The sequence below is a fragment of the Cheilinus undulatus genome, linkage group 3 (assembly GCF_018320785.1).
Source record: "Cheilinus undulatus linkage group 3, ASM1832078v1, whole genome shotgun sequence".
Classification (NCBI taxonomy): Eukaryota; Metazoa; Chordata; class Actinopteri; order Labriformes; family Labridae; genus Cheilinus; species Cheilinus undulatus.
Window position 1 is genome coordinate 50,737,574 of NC_054867.1, and position 19,821 is coordinate 50,757,394.

The following is a 19,821-nucleotide window of genomic DNA, read 5'->3' on the forward strand; positions in this document are numbered from 1 at the left end:
TTGAATGCTTTACTCAATGGGTGTCTACAAAAAAAGGAAACTTATAAATCAGATTTTTTTTTTTCCAGTGTTGATACACAAGGTCTTTTTGATATGTATTATTATCTATCAGCAATCATTTCTTCTTCTCTTCATACAGACCATCTTAAACGATGTTCCTCTTGACGGCAGTCACATTAACATGCAGGATGGTGTCGTCATAGTCATCCCTCAAGTCCTTAAAGTCGTACACAACAGATGTGGCAAAGAGGTCATCCTAAAAATCAATGTGAGGATGGAGGGAGTGATGGAGAAGAAGATGGCTAGATGGAGAGAATGAAGGACGGATGCATGAATGGATGGATGAACAAGCAATTTTTGTCCTTATATGTGTAGCTGCATGAAGTGGAAAGATTTATTTTATGATGTAAAATGAAGAATGCTTCTGTTGAATCTGCAGTCAGCCAATCACAGCGTTGATCTCATTGCTCTGGAACAGCTCAGCTAATCACAGTGAAGCATAGCATCAGTACACAGCAAAAACTATATAGCTTTGTAGCTGCAGAGAGTCCCAAATGTAGAAAAATTAAACAAAGTAATAACAAAGAAAAGAAGAAGAAAATGAAAGAAAGATAGATGAATGTTTTCCTTGCTTTCCCATCTCTCTCTTTTTTCTAGGGAAGATGTACAGACTGTGCAGGACTGCCTCGATGCACATACGGCTACAAACCAGTAAGAAAGCTTTATCTAATGGGTGTTGATATAAACACGGTCACCTGAGCAATTTATCTGTGAATGCCTTATCATTTACACTCAAAAGTATCATCTCTGGGATCACACCTTAAAATCTGATTTTAAAATTGACGTTGCATGTTTGTTTCTGCACAACACACTTCTTCTCTTAGCCATGATTACTTCTTGTGCAGGTTGCAGTCATTAAATAATGCCACAGTTGTATTTTAAGCACTTTTACATCCACTAGTCAGAGTCATTCATCTATCTAGAAGCTTGTGTTCACTCACAGTTCTTCATCTAGGGCTCTTGTTTTTTAATGTAGATTAAACAACAGTTTCCAGCCAACATGAAACCTACCTGCAAATACAGGAAGCGAATTGGATCTAGGAGGAAGTCTGTGCCTGGCTGTTCAATGAAGTGTTATAAGACAACCACGGTCTGTATATATTTCTGCTAGTTTTATTCCTATAACTACTGCCAATACTTGGTAGAGCTGTGGGTCTGGCTCGATGTTGACAATGACTGAAAAACAGCTATAGACAGAGTTCTTCTTCAGTAGCCTAACCCTTAAAAAACATGTTTAATTTGTGATCAGTTACTCATAGGGGAAATAACATTTAAAAGAAATTAAAGCAAATTAAACATACTTGGACATTAAGATCAATTAGGCTTGATGCCTGTAGCCATTAAAGGATTTAAACAATCATTAGTACAATTATTTTCCAGCTCACTGTTGAAATGTTCCTCTGAACCAGGTGGTTAGCTTGAAATCGTTTGCATTTACAAGAAGCATCAAGCAAATGACATTTAAAGTCAGTGTTAGGGGGGCTTTAAAGGGGGCTCATTAATGACACTGATACTGATTATGTGCCTTGCAGGATCACTCCTGTTGCCCTGGATACTACGGTCATGAGTGTTACAAATGTCCCGGAGACGTCGGCAACTGGTGCTCCAATCACGGGACGTGTCTGGACGGTACCTTTGGCAATGGGGAGTGCCGATGTTACGAAGGTTTCCATGGCACAGCATGTGAGGACTGTGAGCCAGGACGATACGGAGTCAACTGCACCTCCAGTAAGAAACGCACACTCATGCTTTATAATGCTGTCTGCCATAAGGACAGACCACAAGCAGGCTTTTCTGAACAACAGTTCCAGTTTTATTGGTTGGAAAAAAAAAGGCTTTTTGAGTATTTGTTAGATACAAGAGGGGTTCAAGTTGTACTGAATTGCACCCAAGGCAGCTCATACAGCTGTGGGTCTGTGGCAGAGTCAGTTGTCTCTTAGTCGGGAGGTCAGGGATTTGATCTCTGCTCTTACATTCACATGATAAATAGTGCTGCATGATTTGGTGATAATGTGCGCGATTAGAGTGCATCCAGAAAGTATAACCAGAGCTTCACTTCTTCCACATTTTTTATGTTACCGCCTTATTCCAAAATTTATTGAATTCATTTTTTTACCTCAAAATTCAACACACAATACCCCATAATGACAAAGTGAAAAAAGTTTGTTTGAAACTTTTGCAAATTTATTAGGAGTAAAAATCGAAAATATAACATGTACACAAGTGATCACAGCCTTTGCTCAGTACTTTGTTGAAGCACCTTTGGCAGTGATTACAGCCTCAAGTCTTTTGAGTATGATTCTACCAGCTTGGAACACCTATTTTTGGCCAGTTTCTTCTGTTCTTCTTTGCAGAACCTCTCAAGCTCCAGAGATGTTCACTTGGGTTTATGTATGGGCTCTGGCTAGGCCACTCAAGGACATTCACAGAGTTGTGCCATAGCCACTCCTTTGTTATCTTGGCTGTGCTTATGGTCATTGTCCTGTTGGAAGATGAACTTTCACCCCAGTCGAAGGACCAGTGCGTTCTGGAGCAGGTTATCATCAATCAATCTTCATTTATCAGTCAATAATTATTTGTATAGCACTTTTAATAAAAAGTAATGTAACACAAAGTGCTTTACACACAAACAGAAAATTAAAAGACAATACATGAGTTCACCCCACCCCTCTCCTCATCCACCCGCTCCACCCCTCTCCCCACCCTGTAGTCCATACACAACATTGACAACAGCGTCATAAATAAAGGATTCCTTAGAAACAGGAACGTGCGTATGGAGTAAACGCCATCCTAAAATTCAGAATGAGAAAACACTGTAGGTTAGGTTAAAATCTTAAAACAAAGTGATAGTAAATGGATTACAATTGAATAGAAACAGAATTAGAGGATACTAAAATTAAATAATTCATTCAAATAATAAAACTGTCTAAAATAAGTATAAAATGTAACCCACTTCAAGGTATGTACACATCTCAATCTCTAGGTTTGTAGGAGCTTAAAGTATAGCAATTATCAGTGGAGACAGGTAATTGTAGTTAAATGCTAACTTTAGTTGGAAAAGTATGAAAAGAGTGCACAATACACTTTCAATAACCTATGGGCCCAGATAACAAATAAAATTTAAATGTCCCTATAGAAAATGTTCTTTCCAGAAGATGTTGCTTTGCAACTTCAGTGTTCAAGTCAGTTAGTCAAGGGAAGTAGTCAAGTCATGGAATGTATCCAAAGCAGTCTCCCTTTGGTGTCGGTCAGTGGGACTGACACAATCCTACCACAGGATCCGTTGCATGGGGTGGTAGAGGCTCAAAATTCGACTGGGAGGCTCGCCATCAAAGGATCATCTCATCAGTGCTGTTGGACTCCAAGGCTGGGAGAATCATTTTTCCACAGGTCCAAAAGACCTGACCTGTATTTGCACACAGGTTTTATAATCCAGATTCTATTGCAATTGCAATTGCTAATTACAGACTACAGAAGAGTGACTACAGTTATCTTCAAAATAGATGTCTAATATCATCAGAATATATCGTTTTAACCAGTAGTAATACAATGAATTGTAATGATATGATCACATTTTACCAATGGATTCACTTACTAATGAAAAACACTTTAACTTGTACAGTATAATGCCTAAACAATGTTTTCTTTTATGTATTGTCTCACTTTGTAACCCTTTTTAACATAGGATTTTAAATTATAAATAAAATAAATGAAATATATATTTGATTTAAAAAAAAAAACACAGCTTTACTAGTTTCACTCATTTTAAATAACTCAAAAATGACAATTTTATCTTCAAATGCTTGTCAATTCAGCCACAGTCACATTTAGTGAGTGTGACTAGTTTTTGTTAAAGTGTAATATAACCACCATTGCACTTATTTTACACAGTGCCCCTCACCATGGATTTTGTACTCAAATAATCAAATAAATGCTTTTTAGCATTATACATTCTTGCAAAATGAACTTAAAATGTGCAAAGTACCTGAAATGATCAGCTAACCTGACCACCAGGGAGCATCTTAACAGATACGGTCCATGAGAACATGAGTGCTAGCTTACCAAGAAGGATCAACATCAGGACTGATTCAGGAAAATAAAGTGCGTCTTCGATGGTTCTCCAACCTCTAAACAGGAGTTTTACTCATATTAGATCATTAACTTTATCACTTGTAATTTTCAAGATGTTATATTTTGTGTTTTCATACCTTATTCTCTCTTTTAAATCAACACGTGAGAGTAGAAGCAGTGCTCTGTGCATCAGTTAGCGAGGTTAAGCTACCTTTGTTTTTCACATTCATCTTTTCCTCAACCCTGACCAGTCTCCCAGCTCCTAATACAGAAAAACACATTACCACAGCATGATGCTACCACCACCATGCTTCACTGTAGGGACGGTATTGACCGAGTGATGAGTGGTGCCTGGTTTCCTCCAGACATGACACTTGGAATTCAGGCCAAAGAGTTCAATGTTTGTTCTGGTTTTGTTTAAGGCCCTTCTACTCCCATTGTTAAGACTGGCTGGGCAGCCAGCTCTAGGAAGAGTCCTGCTGGTTCCAAACTTTTTCCATTTACGGATGATGGAGGCCACTGTGCTCATTGGGACCTTCAGTACTGCAGAAATTTTCTGTACCCTTCCAAAAGTCTGTGCCTCGATACAATCTTGTCTGAGGGGTCTACAGACAATCCTTTTGACTTCATGGCTTGGTTTGTGCTCTGACATGTAACATCAACTGTGAGACATTATATAGACAGGTGTGTGCCTTTCCTAATCATGTCCAGCTGAATTAACCACAGTTGGACTCAAATCAAGTAGTAGAAACATCTTTTTTTAATTTTTAATAAATTAGCAAAAAAATCTAACTTTTTTTTTCACTTTGTCATTATGGGGTATTGTGTGTAGAATTTCAGGTTAAAAAAGAATTTAATGGTGCGCCGGTAGTCGAGTGGTTAAGGCGCACACCATATACGCAGGTGACCCAGGTTTGAATCCGGCCCGTGGCACTTTTCCTGCATGTCTCTCCCTGCTCTCTTCCCTGTTTCTGACTCTATCCACTGTCCTATCAAATAAAGGCAAAAAGGCCAAAAATAAATCTTTAAAAAAAAAAAAAAAAAAAGTAATTCATTTTGGAATAAGGCTGTAACAAACAAAATGTGGAAGAAGTGAAGCACTGTGAATATTTTCTTGATGTACTGTACACTGGTCAATATTGCGATTTGTGATTATTATACAATATATAAATGGTATCATGATTATACTCGCTTGGTAATCAAGGAAAATGTAGAGAATAATGATAGTTTTGAAGTATTTCCCAACTCAAAAAATGCAAATCTGAATGTATTTAAAGGGGATATATTATGTAAAAATCCATTTTCCAGGGTTTTCTTACAAAAAATATGTGCCCCTGGCCTGTCTACAATCCCCTCAAGTACCAGAAAAATCCATTCCCTCTCTCCCTCTCTTTCTCCACCTTTCAGAAAATGTGTGCTAAAACAAGCTGTTCTCAGATTTTCCCCTCATGATGTCATGTGGGGAGTTAGCACCGCCCCGGGTTCAGTTGGCCCTCCCCACTTGGAAGAAAGTTCCACCCTCCTCTCCAGATCTTCCTCTCAGCTGCCAGCTGAGATGCTGGATAGCTCAGTGGGTTACCCTGCTGGCTTTGGTCTGGGAGATTGATGGTTTGACTCCCAGTCAGGTTCTTAACTTTGGATAGGACTATCCGTAACATTGTACCATCAGGTGTGCCACATCCATTTCCTTAGAGGGGTGTTGTCAGGGGCGGAGTCAGACAGATCAGTAACATTTAACGCCACAGACACAGAAACGGCTCATTCTGAAAAGGGCTGAAACAGAGGGGTTTTAGACACACACAACATTCTAAACTCGAGTGTTTTTTCAGCAACAAACTTCACAGGCATGTTTTTGGGACCTCTGAGACCAATATAAATTTGTCTTAAAAGGGTAAAATATGTCCCCTTTCATCAGGAAAACCTCATTGAGATTAAAACTCTTATTAACAAGAGTTTCTGAGATTATTAAATGAAGAGCCACCAAAGAAAAGTGGCTGTTGATGTTAACCCATGTCTGTGCTTCTGTGATTTACAGAGTGTGCATGTGCCCATGGGAAGTGTGATGATGGTTTGGCAGGAAGTGGAAAGTGTATGTGTTATAAAGGCTGGAAAGGAGCCTCCTGCTCTGTTGGTAAGGCACAAACCCAAATGCACAACCACTGAAATTGTTACTACAAACTATTTTTGAAATCTTTGTGTTTGTTTGTGTCTCAGAGATCAAGGATGATGCCTGTAAAGGAACATGTGATGAGAATGCTAAGTAAGTCCTGCTGAGTGAGTTACTGAAGAGTCTATTCAGAAATCTTCAGCTACAGTGAGCAGGATCAGACAATCAGTTTGTGTAAGAGCACAGTGGAATCAAGCAACTGTTTTAGGTTGAATAGACCATTTAACTGGAGTGCTGTCCTAATCCTAGTATACAAGCATGGGAGAATAATTTTACTTATGGAAGAATGTCCTCTTCTGCTGCTGTAGATTGAAGTTTGCTATTCAACTGCTTCATCTGTAGGAAAAAGTTGAAAAATGTACTTTGCCCAAACAATCTTAGCCTCACCCTGCCCCTTTCTGGTTGAAAACATGCAATTTAAAATGTATGGCTGTAAACTGAATGGATGGGATCTTTTCTGATTTAAAAGCTAAACATACTTAAGCTGTACTGTTTATTAGTTACTCTGATCTCAGATCCAGTGGCCAAAAGGTTAAACATACAAAGACAATTTTCCTGAACACGAATTGGCATCATAACATTAAACATACAAAGTCCTTGGTGATTATGAGTGTCTGCTCAGATCCTCTCTGTCAAACTACATAAATGGCCCCATCCTGTGACCAAAGATGTCATAAATTTACATCACATGCCTTATGTGTGTATTCTAACCATACTGAATGAGATGGAGCTCATTTTTAAAACACTGTTAAGTAGAGATTTAACAATAATACCTTGTTGAAAGTAGGGGTACATGATAACTATCGGGCCGATAACAGGAAGTTATTACGGCATTCTTATCGGTCCGATGTCATTACGACGAGCCCCATAACATACATATTTTTGTCAGCACGGCAGTGCTGGCGTTTCTTTTCTTTCTCGGGAGACTACACATTCCAAAACAGCAGGTGGCGCTGCAGTACACGACCTGCTATTAAAGCACAAAAGAAGTAGAGAAAGTAGCAGCCCCTGTGCTAAAATGCCAACAACACGGTGGCGTTATTCAGTATTTACGGGGAGGATAACACGACCGTGTGTGTAGAATTTGCCCTGCAAAGGTCGCAAAGAGTTGAAAGAAGTCCTCGACAGATCTTATAAGTCACTTAAGAGTCATCATCCTAACGGCGTTAAAACGAAGCGGCAGCAGCCACTAGCCTCAGCCGCGGGCATTAGCAGGCATTGAAAACTGCAGAAAGCTTGCCAGAGCCAAAAGGCGCAACGTTATAATAACAAAATCAGTCTGACAGTCTCCTGATCCATCGCTACTTTCATAGACGTGTACCTGCCTGCTCTGTTTGACGTGGTTTCATTCAGTCTGAGCGACGTTATGAACAGAAGTTAGCCACAGACCACAGTGGACTTTACATTTTTAACCTATCTCTGATACGACTTATGTCAGTGCGTCTTTTTAATCTTTATGCCAAACATCAGCTTGCTTTAATTCTGGCTTAAGCAAAAAAAAAAAAAAAAAAAAAAAACAGACCCCCAAATATCTCCATTTGTTAAGCATAACAGCCTGTTATCATTTAGTTTTATGGGGAAAACCTTCAGTTGAAACCAGAAGTTTACATACACTATATAAAAAGGTACATAAACTTTTTTTCTCACCGTCTAACATTAAATCAGATTAAACTTTTCCTGTTTTTGGTCAGTTAGGATTACCAAAATTATTTCTATTTGCTAAATGCCAGACTAATGAGAAAAGGTTTTTTTTAGACAATTTTTATTACTTTCTTCAAAGTCAGAAGTTTACATACACTAAGATTACTATGCCTTTAAACAATTTGGGAAAGCCCAGATGATGATGTCATGTCTTTGGAAGCCTCTGATAGGTTTACTGACAACATTTGAGTTAATTAGAGGCACACCTGTGGATGTATTCAAAGGCACACCTGAAACACACTGCTTCTTTGTGTAACATCATGGGAAAATCAAAAGAAATCAGCCAAGATATCAGGAAGAGAATTGTGGACTTGCACAAGTCTGGTTCATCCTTGGGTGCAATTTCCAGATGCCTTAAGGTGCCACGTTCATCTGTTCAAACAATTATACGCAAGTATAAACACCATGGGAATGTCCAGCCACCATACCGCTCAGGACGGAGACGGGTTCTGTGTCCCAGAGATGATCGTGCTTTGGTCCGAAAAGTGCATCTCAACCCAAGAACAAAAGCAAAAGACCTTGTGAAGGTGCTGGCTGAAGCTGGTAAGAGTGTGTCATTATGAACAGTCAAACAAGTCCTGTACCGACATGGGCTGAAAGGCCATTCTCCCAGGAAGAAGCCATTACTCCAAAAGAAACATAAAAAAGCCAGACTACAGTTTGCAAATGCACACAGAGACTAAGACCTTAATTTTTGGAGACATGTTCTGTGGTCTGACGAAACTAAAATAGAACATTTTGGCCATAATGACCATCGTTACATTTGGAGAAAAAAGGGGGAAGCTTTCAAGCCTGAGAACACCATCCCAACTGTGAAACATGGGGGTGGCAGCATCATGTTGTGGGGTTGTTTTGCTGCAGGAGGGACTGGTGTACTTCACAAAATAGATATTATCAAGAGGAAAGAACATTATGTGGAAATACTGAAGCAACATCTCAAGATATCAGCCAGGAAGTTAAAGCTTGGGTGCAAATGGGTTTTCCAAATGGACAATGACCCTAAGCATACTGCCAAACTGGTTACAAAGTGGCTTAAGGATAACAAAGTCAATGTTTTGGGGTGGCCATCACAAAGCCCTGATCTCAATCCTATTGAAAATTTATGGGCAGAGCTGAAAAGGCATGTGCAAGCAAGGCGGCTTACAAACTTGGCTCAGTTACAACAGTTCTGCCAGAAGGAATGGGCCAAAATTTCTGCAAACTATTGTGAGAAGCTTGTGGAAGCATATCCAAAACGTTTGACCCAAGTCATACAGTTTAAAGGCAATGCTATCAAATACTAATGAAATGTATGTAAACTTCTGACTCTCAAGAAAATAATAAAAAAATGTCTAAAAAATGATCTCTCTCATTATTCTGGCATTTAGCAAATAGAAATAATTTTGGTAATCCTAACTGACCAAAAACAGGAAAAGTTTAATCTGATTTAATGATAGACGGTGAGAAAAAAACGTTTATGTGCCTTTTTATATAGTGTATGTAAACTTCTGGTTTCAACTGTATGTCAGTTGTTTTTGTATGTTGTACTTGGTACACAAATGTTTAACTAAGAAAAGTGAACTATAATAACAGCTATAAAGTCAGAATGGTTCTTTGTTTTTTGAAAAACATGAGTGATAGTGAGTTAAAATGAGTTATAAATATTTTTACTCACTACATATTAACCCCTTCTTACCCCCAGATGTGCATAAACACATCAAATAAACTTCTTTTGTTAAATCAAAAATTGAAAAAATATATCAGTTATTATCCGTTATTGGCCATCAGGAGTAGGAAATTATCGGTTATCGGTATCGGTTCAAAAAAATAGTTATTGTGCATCACTAGTAAAAAGTCCACGATACGGTATTTTCATTAAAAAAAAAAACCCTCAGAACAAATGAAGATTTGGACAAAAGAAGTGATGTTGTGGGGAAGTTGGATTGTGAACGCTTCCGTTAAAGTCATTTGGACTGGATGGACTCTCCTAGCATCTTCACAAATCTTACTATTTGCTAAGATGCCCCATATGTTACTCATATTCCCCATCAAGTGTGTCACCACAGTCTGGCAATGTCTGCAAATAGTTTTTTGTTATTCCATCACCTTTTTTCCTTTCTCATTTCTTAACACCAGGATAGCAAAATGCTTCCACATATCAGATTTAAAAGTTGCGGAAGCCTCCACGATCTCTAAAAATTTGGCACTCGGTTCTCCTTTGACATTTGTAGCATCCACCTTTTTTGCGTGAAATTAGGTTAGTACCTTAACTGGCTGGAGAACTTGTTAACAGACAGCCCCTGCTGTTAAAGAGCAGTCATTGGCTTAGGCAGAAGGTACACAACACTTCTGCCACATTTTTTTTGTTGGTTTTTTAAGATTTATTTTTGGGACTTTTCATGCCTTTATTAGATAGAGAATGGACAGTGGATAGACTCGGAAACAGGAAAGAGAGTGGGAAGAGACCACAGGCCAGATATGAACCCGGGCTGCCCGCGTACATGGGTAGTGCCTTAAACTACTCGACCATCTGCGCTCCCTCTTCTACCACATTTTACTACTATTTTCTACTCTACTTTCTGCCCAAAGCCAAAGAGCTCTCCTTTTACACTCCCATTATCTGAGAATGACAGATTCATTGTAAAAAATGTTTTTTTAATTGTTTGAAGCTCTAAAATGTAACACAGTAGCGTTAAATCACATTGCTACCACGTTTTTCTAATCCACCACCAGTCAGTCCCCGTGCTTTTCACCTGAATGAGTGCGAGGTCACTCCAGAAAGTGAGAGACTATGTTTGACTGCTCCCATCTATCCTCCTAGCTTGGGGTGAACAATGATGTGAATTAATATGATGTATCAGATGTAATAACCAATAAACACAACAGTACTTGATGGCAGGATCAGTTCATTGTTGGTTTGTGTTTGTAGACTAGCTTGGCTGATGATTTGAATAAGGAAATAATTTAACCAGATTCATGCGCAAAAAAAAAAAACAGACTTAGATGGTGGTGATCTCTCTCCCTCATGTTGAAAAAGTAGCACTCCAATCTGGGTTCAAGTCCTGTCAGCAGCTCTTGCATGCCTCTGCATATCCTCCATATCATCCCCGCTCTCTCCTCAGTTTCCTGCTCTATCCTCTGTCCTATCCAAATTAAAGCAAAAGCCCAAAAATAAATCATAAAAACAATAAAACTGTCACAGACAACTGCTGCCTTTTGCTTTATTACTGAAGTGGGGTATAAATGTTGAACATTTTGTCTTTTACTGCAGCTGTATAACAGGACCAAAGGGTTCAGCGGCCGTATGTTTGTGCATGGCAGGATATGAAGGCAATGGAACCCACTGTAAAGGTAAAAACACAAATATACACCCACACATTAATATCCTCTCAATGTATTAAATGCAAATTATTTTTTCCCTTCTTTCTCAGAGGTGGACTTGTGCAGGAGGTCTAACGGGGGATGCTCAGCATTTGCTATCTGCACAAAGGTGTCAGCAGGTGAAAGGACCTGTACCTGTAGAGAGGGGTACACCGGAGACGGGGTCGTCTGCCTGGGTATGTAGCCTATGTATCTCAATCTGGACCCCCTGTCATGGAACAGGGACCAGAAAAAGTCTTAGAATATCTGATAGTTTGTCTAATGTGATGCTTTAGTTTTCGTTTTTTTTTCTAGGAATGATCAGATCCAACGTCCGTCTGCATGCTTGTTTATGTTTATGCTGTGTCTATAGTTGGCAAGTTAACAATGTGATCAAGTGATGTGTGCATGTAAATGACAGGGAGATAAAGGTTGGAGCTGAGTCTGGAGCCGATTCTTGTCACATTTTACTGGATTTTGCAAATGAAAAGCAGCTTTGCAGTGAAGCGTTTGCCCAGTGTAATAGTAGCATAAAGTCTGTTAATGTTAGCACCGCTAGCGTCCCAAACAAAGTTTTATTTGCATGCTACAATAACAAATATTATCTGCATTTTCTTAACTGTTGTCACATGTTTATCTTACGTTCTGCACAAAATATGCATATAACTGTGTCACTAATGTAACCAGTGAGAAATTGAAGATGCAGCAGGGTCTTAAAATATATAAAGAGGGTCTTAGAAAGTACTACATTTAACATCAGATTTTCTGTATATACCCTGATAGTTATTTTAATCTGAGACATGTTTACACTAACTAATAATTGATAACATTTTAAAATAGTGTTGCTGTGACATTTTAATTCTGTTACTGTAAAAACTAGGGCTGTAGTCAACCAGAGTAAACTTGGTTACATGTAATACAACAATTCACAGATCAGGCAGTTGGTTGTTTTAAAAGAATACATATAAAATAACAGCACTTTATCACTGGACCAACATAATCAATGATGGTGTAGTCAGTGACCCTGGCTGGTAGTTTAAAATACATTAAAAGTAAACATACCAAGCCTTTTACAGAAGGACCCAATTATTTTAAATTTATAATGATGTACTGATATAACAATTAAGAGACAATCAGCATACAACTACTCATTAAATTGCTGATGTATGAAATAACTTACTCTGAAAATGAGGTGATGGTGTTCTTTACAATATTAATAGTTGACCTTACAAATATAAAACTGGATATTTAATTTTCACCATGCATTAACACTTACTTAGTGTGATTTTTTTTTATGTTGTAGAAGTTGTTCAAACACGTTTTTCTGTGTGCTCACAGAGATAGACGGCTGTCTGGTGAAAAATGGAGGCTGCCACCACTCTGCTGACTGCATTAGAGCAGGCCCTAACATCGTAAGATAACACTGCAGTACAAATGTTGGATATCAAGGATACAATATGTTACACTGTAGTCAGCACTTGGGATGGGGCGATTATACGGTGTCACGGTTAACAGCAGTTTTAAACATCACAATGTAACACCAGCTGTGGTGTGTCAGCTCAATCTGCGTAGGTTGTTGTATGCTAATGCTACATGGCTTTACTATGGCAAAGGGACAAAGCAGCAAAAGTTTGGATCCACCAAAGAAACGAGCAAACTCTGCAGTGCAGGAGCATTACGAGTTTACCAAGGATGACCAGGGAAATATACAGGCCGACGGAGCCCCTGTCTGTAAAACCTGCTGTAAAAAGTTTTTTGTGAAAGGCTCAAATATCCCAAACATGTTTCTCTGTGATCACATGATCACCATCCGCAACAATACTTTGAAGTGAAGGTAATACATATTTAATGATTGATATTTCGTCAGTGGAATGTTTGAAAATCAAGTTGGGGAAAACTATATTAGCATGTCATTCACAATTAGTTTTGCATTTACAACTTAGTATTTTACTACAATGTAAGAAAACAACTGCAGCACAGCATGTTGTCTATGGAGGACCATAATATAATTCAGTTATTAATGAAACTGCAAAATTTAAGTTCAGCCCAGTATTTTTACACTTGGAGTAATCAAAAGCAATAATAATAGTAGATTATATAAAAATTTGGCATGATGCAATGACAATAACACTTCAGTTATGCCCTACATTGGGGGCAGTTAAACTACTGTAAAGAAGAAGATCCTGCTGCGTGTAAATCTTGGTTTCGTTAAGAAGGGAAATAAATAAAAAGCCTGTATTTAATTCTAGTGAACCTGACAATATTTCATTCATTTATTTTAACAGTGACTGTATTATATATTTTTTAAAAGGCAGCTATACTGCTTAAGTTCAAGATAGAAATTTTCCAATTCAAAAGAAGAGATGGATCTTCTTTTTTTAGTTATTTATCAATTTCACCTAATTTATTGAACTGGATTCTGTTTTTTCCATTTTAAAAAAAGAAAGTAAAAGAAAGTTCAAATTTGTGAAACTTGTTCATGTCATTTTATAAATAAAATTAGATTTAAAACATTGCAAAATTATCATGGTAATCATGAAACTGAGATTATTTCCTAAACCATTAGTTCCAACCTGGGGTCCAGGACCTTCCGGAGGGGCACCAAAGATTTTAGGGGGGGGCGTGAGGCTTTGTCTGCTCTGAGGCTGCCAAAATTGAATTCGCAAATATGACTAAAACCATGAAAAAGCAGTTAATAAGTAGTTTATACAAAGGTCTTTTCATAAGGAAAGCATGCTTAGGCCTTTTTTAGGGTTTTCTCAGTGAAACATTAATCTATGTTGATTATTGAGGGCAGTGTGTCAGCTCCAAGGAATAATGGTTGGGAAACACAGACTATAATCCTGACACCAAAATTTGTAATCGTTGCATCCCTAGTCAGGACTGGGACAAAATTTTACCTGCATATTAATTCAGACCTAGTGACACTAAGTTATGAAACTCTCAAATAGAGCTTGTAGGACAATTTAAATTCAATACAAAGTCATGTAATAGTTTATGTTTTAACAATTTTGTGATGTTTTAATGATAATTGTAACTTTTTTATTTTGCACATTGAAAAAATTAACGAAGTCCTTTGACATATGACAAAAGCAAACAGAAGAACAAAGCATTAGAGCTTGTTTCAGCTTTTTGTTTGTTTTGTTGTCCGTAGACATCCTGCAGGTGTCAGTTTGGCTTCCAGGGATCAGGACGGTTCTGTTACCCAGTCAATCCCTGCAGATTTGTAAGTGTATCTGTCATTTTCTTGACTTTCGTACTGTTTCCTGCCTTGTTCTGTCCTGACACATAACATTGACAAATTTAAATAAAAGCATAAATAAGAAACTGTCAGGGAATCAACCAGATTATTTTGAGATTTTATCACAAAACCATCTAAAGGAGTAAATTAGTCCTCTGAACAGAGCTAGCTGCATGAAATGGAAGTATCATCTACTGTACTTTATAGCCCCTCCACTGAGGTGTTGCTTCTTGGCTGCATAGAAATGACAGGCCAGACAGTGACGCTTCTGATCTAGTCCCAGAGCATCAATTATCATTAAGTTTTTATTGCAGATGATGGCCTACAAGTTACTCTAAAAACAGGTGAATCCTGGTGGATAGAGCAGTTTATGAATGGTACTCTACTCGGACTCCATGGAAGTAGCTTTTTACATAACATAACCAACTTTTGCATGGAGGAAAAATAAGCATCATTTCAAAAACTGGATGGAACAGTTAAATCAAAAAAACATAATGTAGTATTTTTTAATGACACCTTAACAGAGGAAAATCTTGAGTCCCTATCTGAAAAATATGATGAGACTTTATTTTGTCTGCATTTAGACCTTTATCTGGCTTGTTTTTATATGGAATAAATAAAAGTCTTTCTCCAGTCCTCTGTTATCTGGATGTTCATGACAGAGGTGTATATTTCAGCACTGTAAAACCCCTTATGCATTAGCTGGCAAGCATCAGAATGACACTTTTACTATCGGGGCCAACTTGCAGATGCGGAGGAGTTCCAGCAAAAAAAAAAAAAAAAAAAAAAAAAATAGATTTATCTTGTTCACGCATACAAGGAGTTTGTCTTGGTGGTTTGGTGACAAAAAGTAGAAAACTTACTCTAGGTGGAATATGAAAGTAGAAAGATAGTGAACAGCAACACTCCTACTGTCAGGGACTTAAATAAGATAAAATAAACAGTAAAAATCACATATGTACAGCACTACAATACACATATTTTCACCAACCTGCACAGACACAGTACATCATTCTTCATTAAATAACATTTTATAAATCGTACCATGTCCAAAGGTATTACTCCTGAAACAGGAGAGGCAAAGCACTAAGCTCTCCTTAACTTGTCTCAGTTTACTAAAATCTGTTTTTTATGCCAGTGAGGCAGCTGTGGTGAAATTAAATACATACAGCTACTCAAGTGAAGCCCAGTTCAGACCAACAAGTTGAAACTGGCTGAAGGACTTCCAAGCTTCAGCAGCTGAGATGTGAGAAACTCTGCATACATCAACTGTTGGCTGAGTTCTTCACCAGTCAAAGCTTTATGGGAGAGTGGCAAGGAGAAAACCACTGTTGGAGAGAACTCAGATTAAATCCGGACTACAGTTCATCAAAAGGCATGTGGGAGACTCCATGGTCAAGTGGAAGAAAGTTCTTTGGTCTGATGAGACCAAAATGGTGCTTTTAGGCCATCAGACAAGCCACTTTGTTTGGAGGACACCAAACTGCACTTCACTGCAAAAACACCATCCCACCTAAAGTTCTTGTATTGTATTGGTGTGAAGCACGGTGGCAGTAGCATCATGTTGTGGGGGTGCTTCTCAGCAATCATGCTTGGAAGGCTTGTAAAGGTAGAGGGTAAATAAATTGGCAAAATCCTCGAGGACAATCTTATCCAGTCTGCAAGAGACCTACAATTTATTTCCCAGCAAGACAATGACCCCAAGCATACAGAAAAGGTACACAGTAATGGCTTACAGACAACAAGGTGAATGTTCTGGGGTGGCCGAGTCAAAGCCCAGACCTCAATCCTATAGAGAATTGGTGGCTGGACTTGAAAATAACGGTTCATGCCTGACCTTAGTGCAACCTTACAGAACTTGAGCAGTTTAGCAAAGAAGAATGGAGTAAAAATGCAGTGTCCAGATTTGTAAGCCTGATTGAGACCTATCCACACAGATTCAGTGCTGTGGTTGCGGTCAAAGGTGACTCTACTAAAGACTGACTTGAAGGGGTGAATATTTATGCAGTCACTTATTTTACATTACATATATATTACATGTATTTATTGAATTTCATTACCTTGTAGAAATATGTTTTCGCTTTTTCATTTATGACTGGCTATTTTTTATTTATTTATTTTTTAAAAAGCTAAAACTTATTGGCCATGATCGATTAATAAAATCGAAAAAAGGTAAAACATCCAAGGGGGTGAATAGTTCTTAACGGCACTGTGCACTAATTTCCAATGTTCACAGCATAATTTTATCAAACAAAAATTCTGCTTCACATAAAAAATTGCTGGAATTGTCATCTATCAAAATAAGATTTCCATTTCCCATTTACCTGCTTGCATCGTCCAAAACCAGCTGTTTGTGATTCAGCAAACAGGCAGCATCATCAGAGAGCTCAATTCAAGCTGCAACAGTCAACAGTTATATTCTAAAATGGTCTCATTCCATCCTGAATCTTTGGTCTGAACCGGGCGTAAGGTTCAGCCTGTAAGAACGAATTTAAATTGTAAATATACTTTTCAAAAAAGACTTTCTGTTTTGTAAAAATGAAAGTAAATATTCATCTCACAATATTTGAATTTGTAACTTTGAAAAAGTGACGATACAATGCTTTTCCTCTTTAAACATTTTCACTTTAGGTATAGATTGTATTGAGATTATCACATAAAAGTATGACAATATAAATTGCATTCTGCCATATCATGACGGATATTTCTAAGCATACTCAGAATATTCACAAATGAAACACAAGTGAGCCGTTATTCAAAAAGACACGACAGGAGAAATATTTTTTTACATGCAAGTGTCAGAGCAATAATCAACTGTAACTGTATGAAAAAAACAACAGAACATTGGATAACTGCAACGGAAAGAGTAGAGAAAAAAAGGGTAATTTTAAGTATAAATAATATTAACACCTTATAAATGGTAAAAGAATAGGATACTTATGCATTTTGGGTAATATCAATTTTTAGTGCAGTTGTGATGTGTTATTTTTATTTTGAATGATTGTTTTTGATTGTCTGACCTTAGAGATCAGACGGTTTAGCTCTGATTTTATCAAAAGATAGTGTTAGAGGTATTTTTAGTCTGTTGTCTTAGAAATTAAAGCATTGTGTTGTAACTGTGTGTGTGTATTTGATTTCACAGAACAACGGTGGCTGTAGTCAGTATGCTCGCTGTGTATATCTGACCCAGGGTCAAAGGAACTGCACCTGCCACAATGGGCACATTGGAGATGGCTTTAATTGCCGCGGATCCACCAACAATGTGAGTCATGTGACCCCTTACCTCCTTCTTCCCTTTCCCTCCTTACTTACCATCCACTCTCACAGGAAGTTGTTTTCTCTCTTGCAGGAGATCATAAGGCAACCAGAGAACGGCTACTTTCGTCGAATGATGTCTGTGAGTCTATTGAAATCAGTCCACCTAAAAATACATTCACTTTTATGTTTTTTTTGTTTTGTTTTGTTTTTTTTTCCTTTTGTTAAATTATGTATGTTTTGATTACCTCCGCCAAGGAGGTTATGTGATCGGGTGGGTTTGTTCGCTTGTTAGTTTGTTTGTTAGCAACATAACTCAAAAAGTTGTGGACAGATTTTGATGGAATTTTCAGGAAATGTCAGAAATGGCATATGGAAGAACTGATTAGATTTTGGGAGTGATCCGGATCACCGTCTGGATCCAGGAATTTTTTTAAGGATTCTTACTATTGGGAGATAGGGCTAATGGCGGAGGTCTGTACTGATACCATTTTACACCAGGAGATGGTTACATGAGTAACTTCAATCCCAGCAGCATTTTTGGGTGTTTTTCTATTCAAAGTTTAGGAGTTTATAGAGTTTGAAAGACGCATGCCCAGTCAAGGAGACGAGTCGGAGCGTAACAGAGAGAAAGACAGCGAATTGTAGCGAGAATATTCACAATGCTGGGAGGAATAGAGGAATATTCACCCTCTGCCATGACTTCAAGTCGTCCGGTGAGACCATGGGTGAGACTGTCAGTGCATCTGTTGGCACCAGCAGGCAATGCTTCCACCATGACTGTCCACCCGAAGTGAAGCCAATGCTTTGCCTCACCGTGTTTCCACCCCACCGGGGAGGGAATAGTCGGCGAATGCCGTGGTGGGGGGCACATGGGAATGGATCCAGGAATGTTTTAAAGGATTCGTCACTATTGGGAGATAGGGCTAATGGTGGAGGTCTGTGCTCTCAGAGTGCTTTTATAGTTAAATATGTGATTCCCCTGTATGTTGTCAAAACAGGGCCACAGATAATGTAATGGTGCTCTTTTATTTGTCTGTCTGCAGGGTCTTAAAGAGTATTAAAAGTTGATAAAATGTATCAAATTGAGCTTAAAATTAAGGCTTTTGAAAAGTATTTAAAAGTCTTGAAAGCAAGGAAATTAGGTCTTAAATTTTGTTTTTAATTCTTATATTACATAGATTATGGTTTGCATAGACTTCTAGAAATAAAATATCGAAATTAAAACAACTCATTTAAACTGAGCTTTGCAACAATTAGCACTGAAACATGAATTCTTTGAAATGAAATAATAATAATGACTATTTTTTAGTGTACTAAAGAAGGCATTTATAGCTTTTTCTTAAAATCTTAATGCATGCTGTTCTACTTTTTGGCTTCAGTTGCAGTGAAAAACTTTTAAATAAGCAATTCTGAGTTCAGGCATATCCACTTTTAGGCTACTTGAGTAAAAACAAAAAAACTAAGATCTTACCATTCGTCATGGTGTCATTTTTTATTTTCATAGCCAAATCTCAAAATGCTCCAGTAAGCCTAATTTGCACACAGAAAAACCACCACAACTGTCTTTGATTTGTTTTCATTTTTCTTCTCGGTACAGAACCCATTCGTAACTGTTGGTTAGAAAGTGAAGATGCCTTAGAGGTCTTAAATATTTGAAGACGGTCTTGAAACATGTCTTAAAAATGTCAGATGTTCTGGAGACTGCCTGTCTGCTCATGAAAAAGGATGCATAAGTAAGGATAGAGTTATCATACATGTATGATTGAATCTATCATGAAGAAGCACACTGCTAACACAAACAACCTGTAAAATGTCTGCTACTCTTCATCCTCCAAGTTATCCACCTTGCAGAACAATACATCATGACAGCTATAGGACTTTACACCCACCAGGAACCGTCTGTAAGATTTAAACTATTTCTGTCTATGATGGATCTATCTCTGCTGGTGCCAGCCCTTTAATTTTAGTCAAGTATATACTCTGT

At 38.0% G+C, this 19,821-nt stretch overlaps 1 protein-coding gene across 3 annotated transcripts in view; it reads left to right on the top strand.

Moving 5' to 3' along the window:
- The window catches only part of stab1 (stabilin 1), a 142,397-nt gene that overhangs the window by 59,940 nt on the left and 62,636 nt on the right, over positions 1 to 19,821 (top strand). For all 3 annotated transcript variants that reach the window (XM_041783712.1, XM_041783713.1, XM_041783714.1), the window contains 12 exons: positions 140 to 268; positions 658 to 711; positions 1,037 to 1,150; positions 1,593 to 1,788; positions 6,167 to 6,262; positions 6,346 to 6,391; positions 11,250 to 11,329; positions 11,410 to 11,535; positions 12,677 to 12,750; positions 14,493 to 14,564; positions 17,722 to 17,841; positions 17,929 to 17,976. In XM_041783712.1, coding sequence (XP_041639646.1) covers positions 140 to 268; positions 658 to 711; positions 1,037 to 1,150; positions 1,593 to 1,788; positions 6,167 to 6,262; positions 6,346 to 6,391; positions 11,250 to 11,329; positions 11,410 to 11,535; positions 12,677 to 12,750; positions 14,493 to 14,564; positions 17,722 to 17,841; positions 17,929 to 17,976 — 1,155 coding nt within the window. The remainder of the gene's footprint in view (positions 1 to 139; positions 269 to 657; positions 712 to 1,036; positions 1,151 to 1,592; positions 1,789 to 6,166; positions 6,263 to 6,345; positions 6,392 to 11,249; positions 11,330 to 11,409; positions 11,536 to 12,676; positions 12,751 to 14,492; positions 14,565 to 17,721; positions 17,842 to 17,928; positions 17,977 to 19,821) is intronic.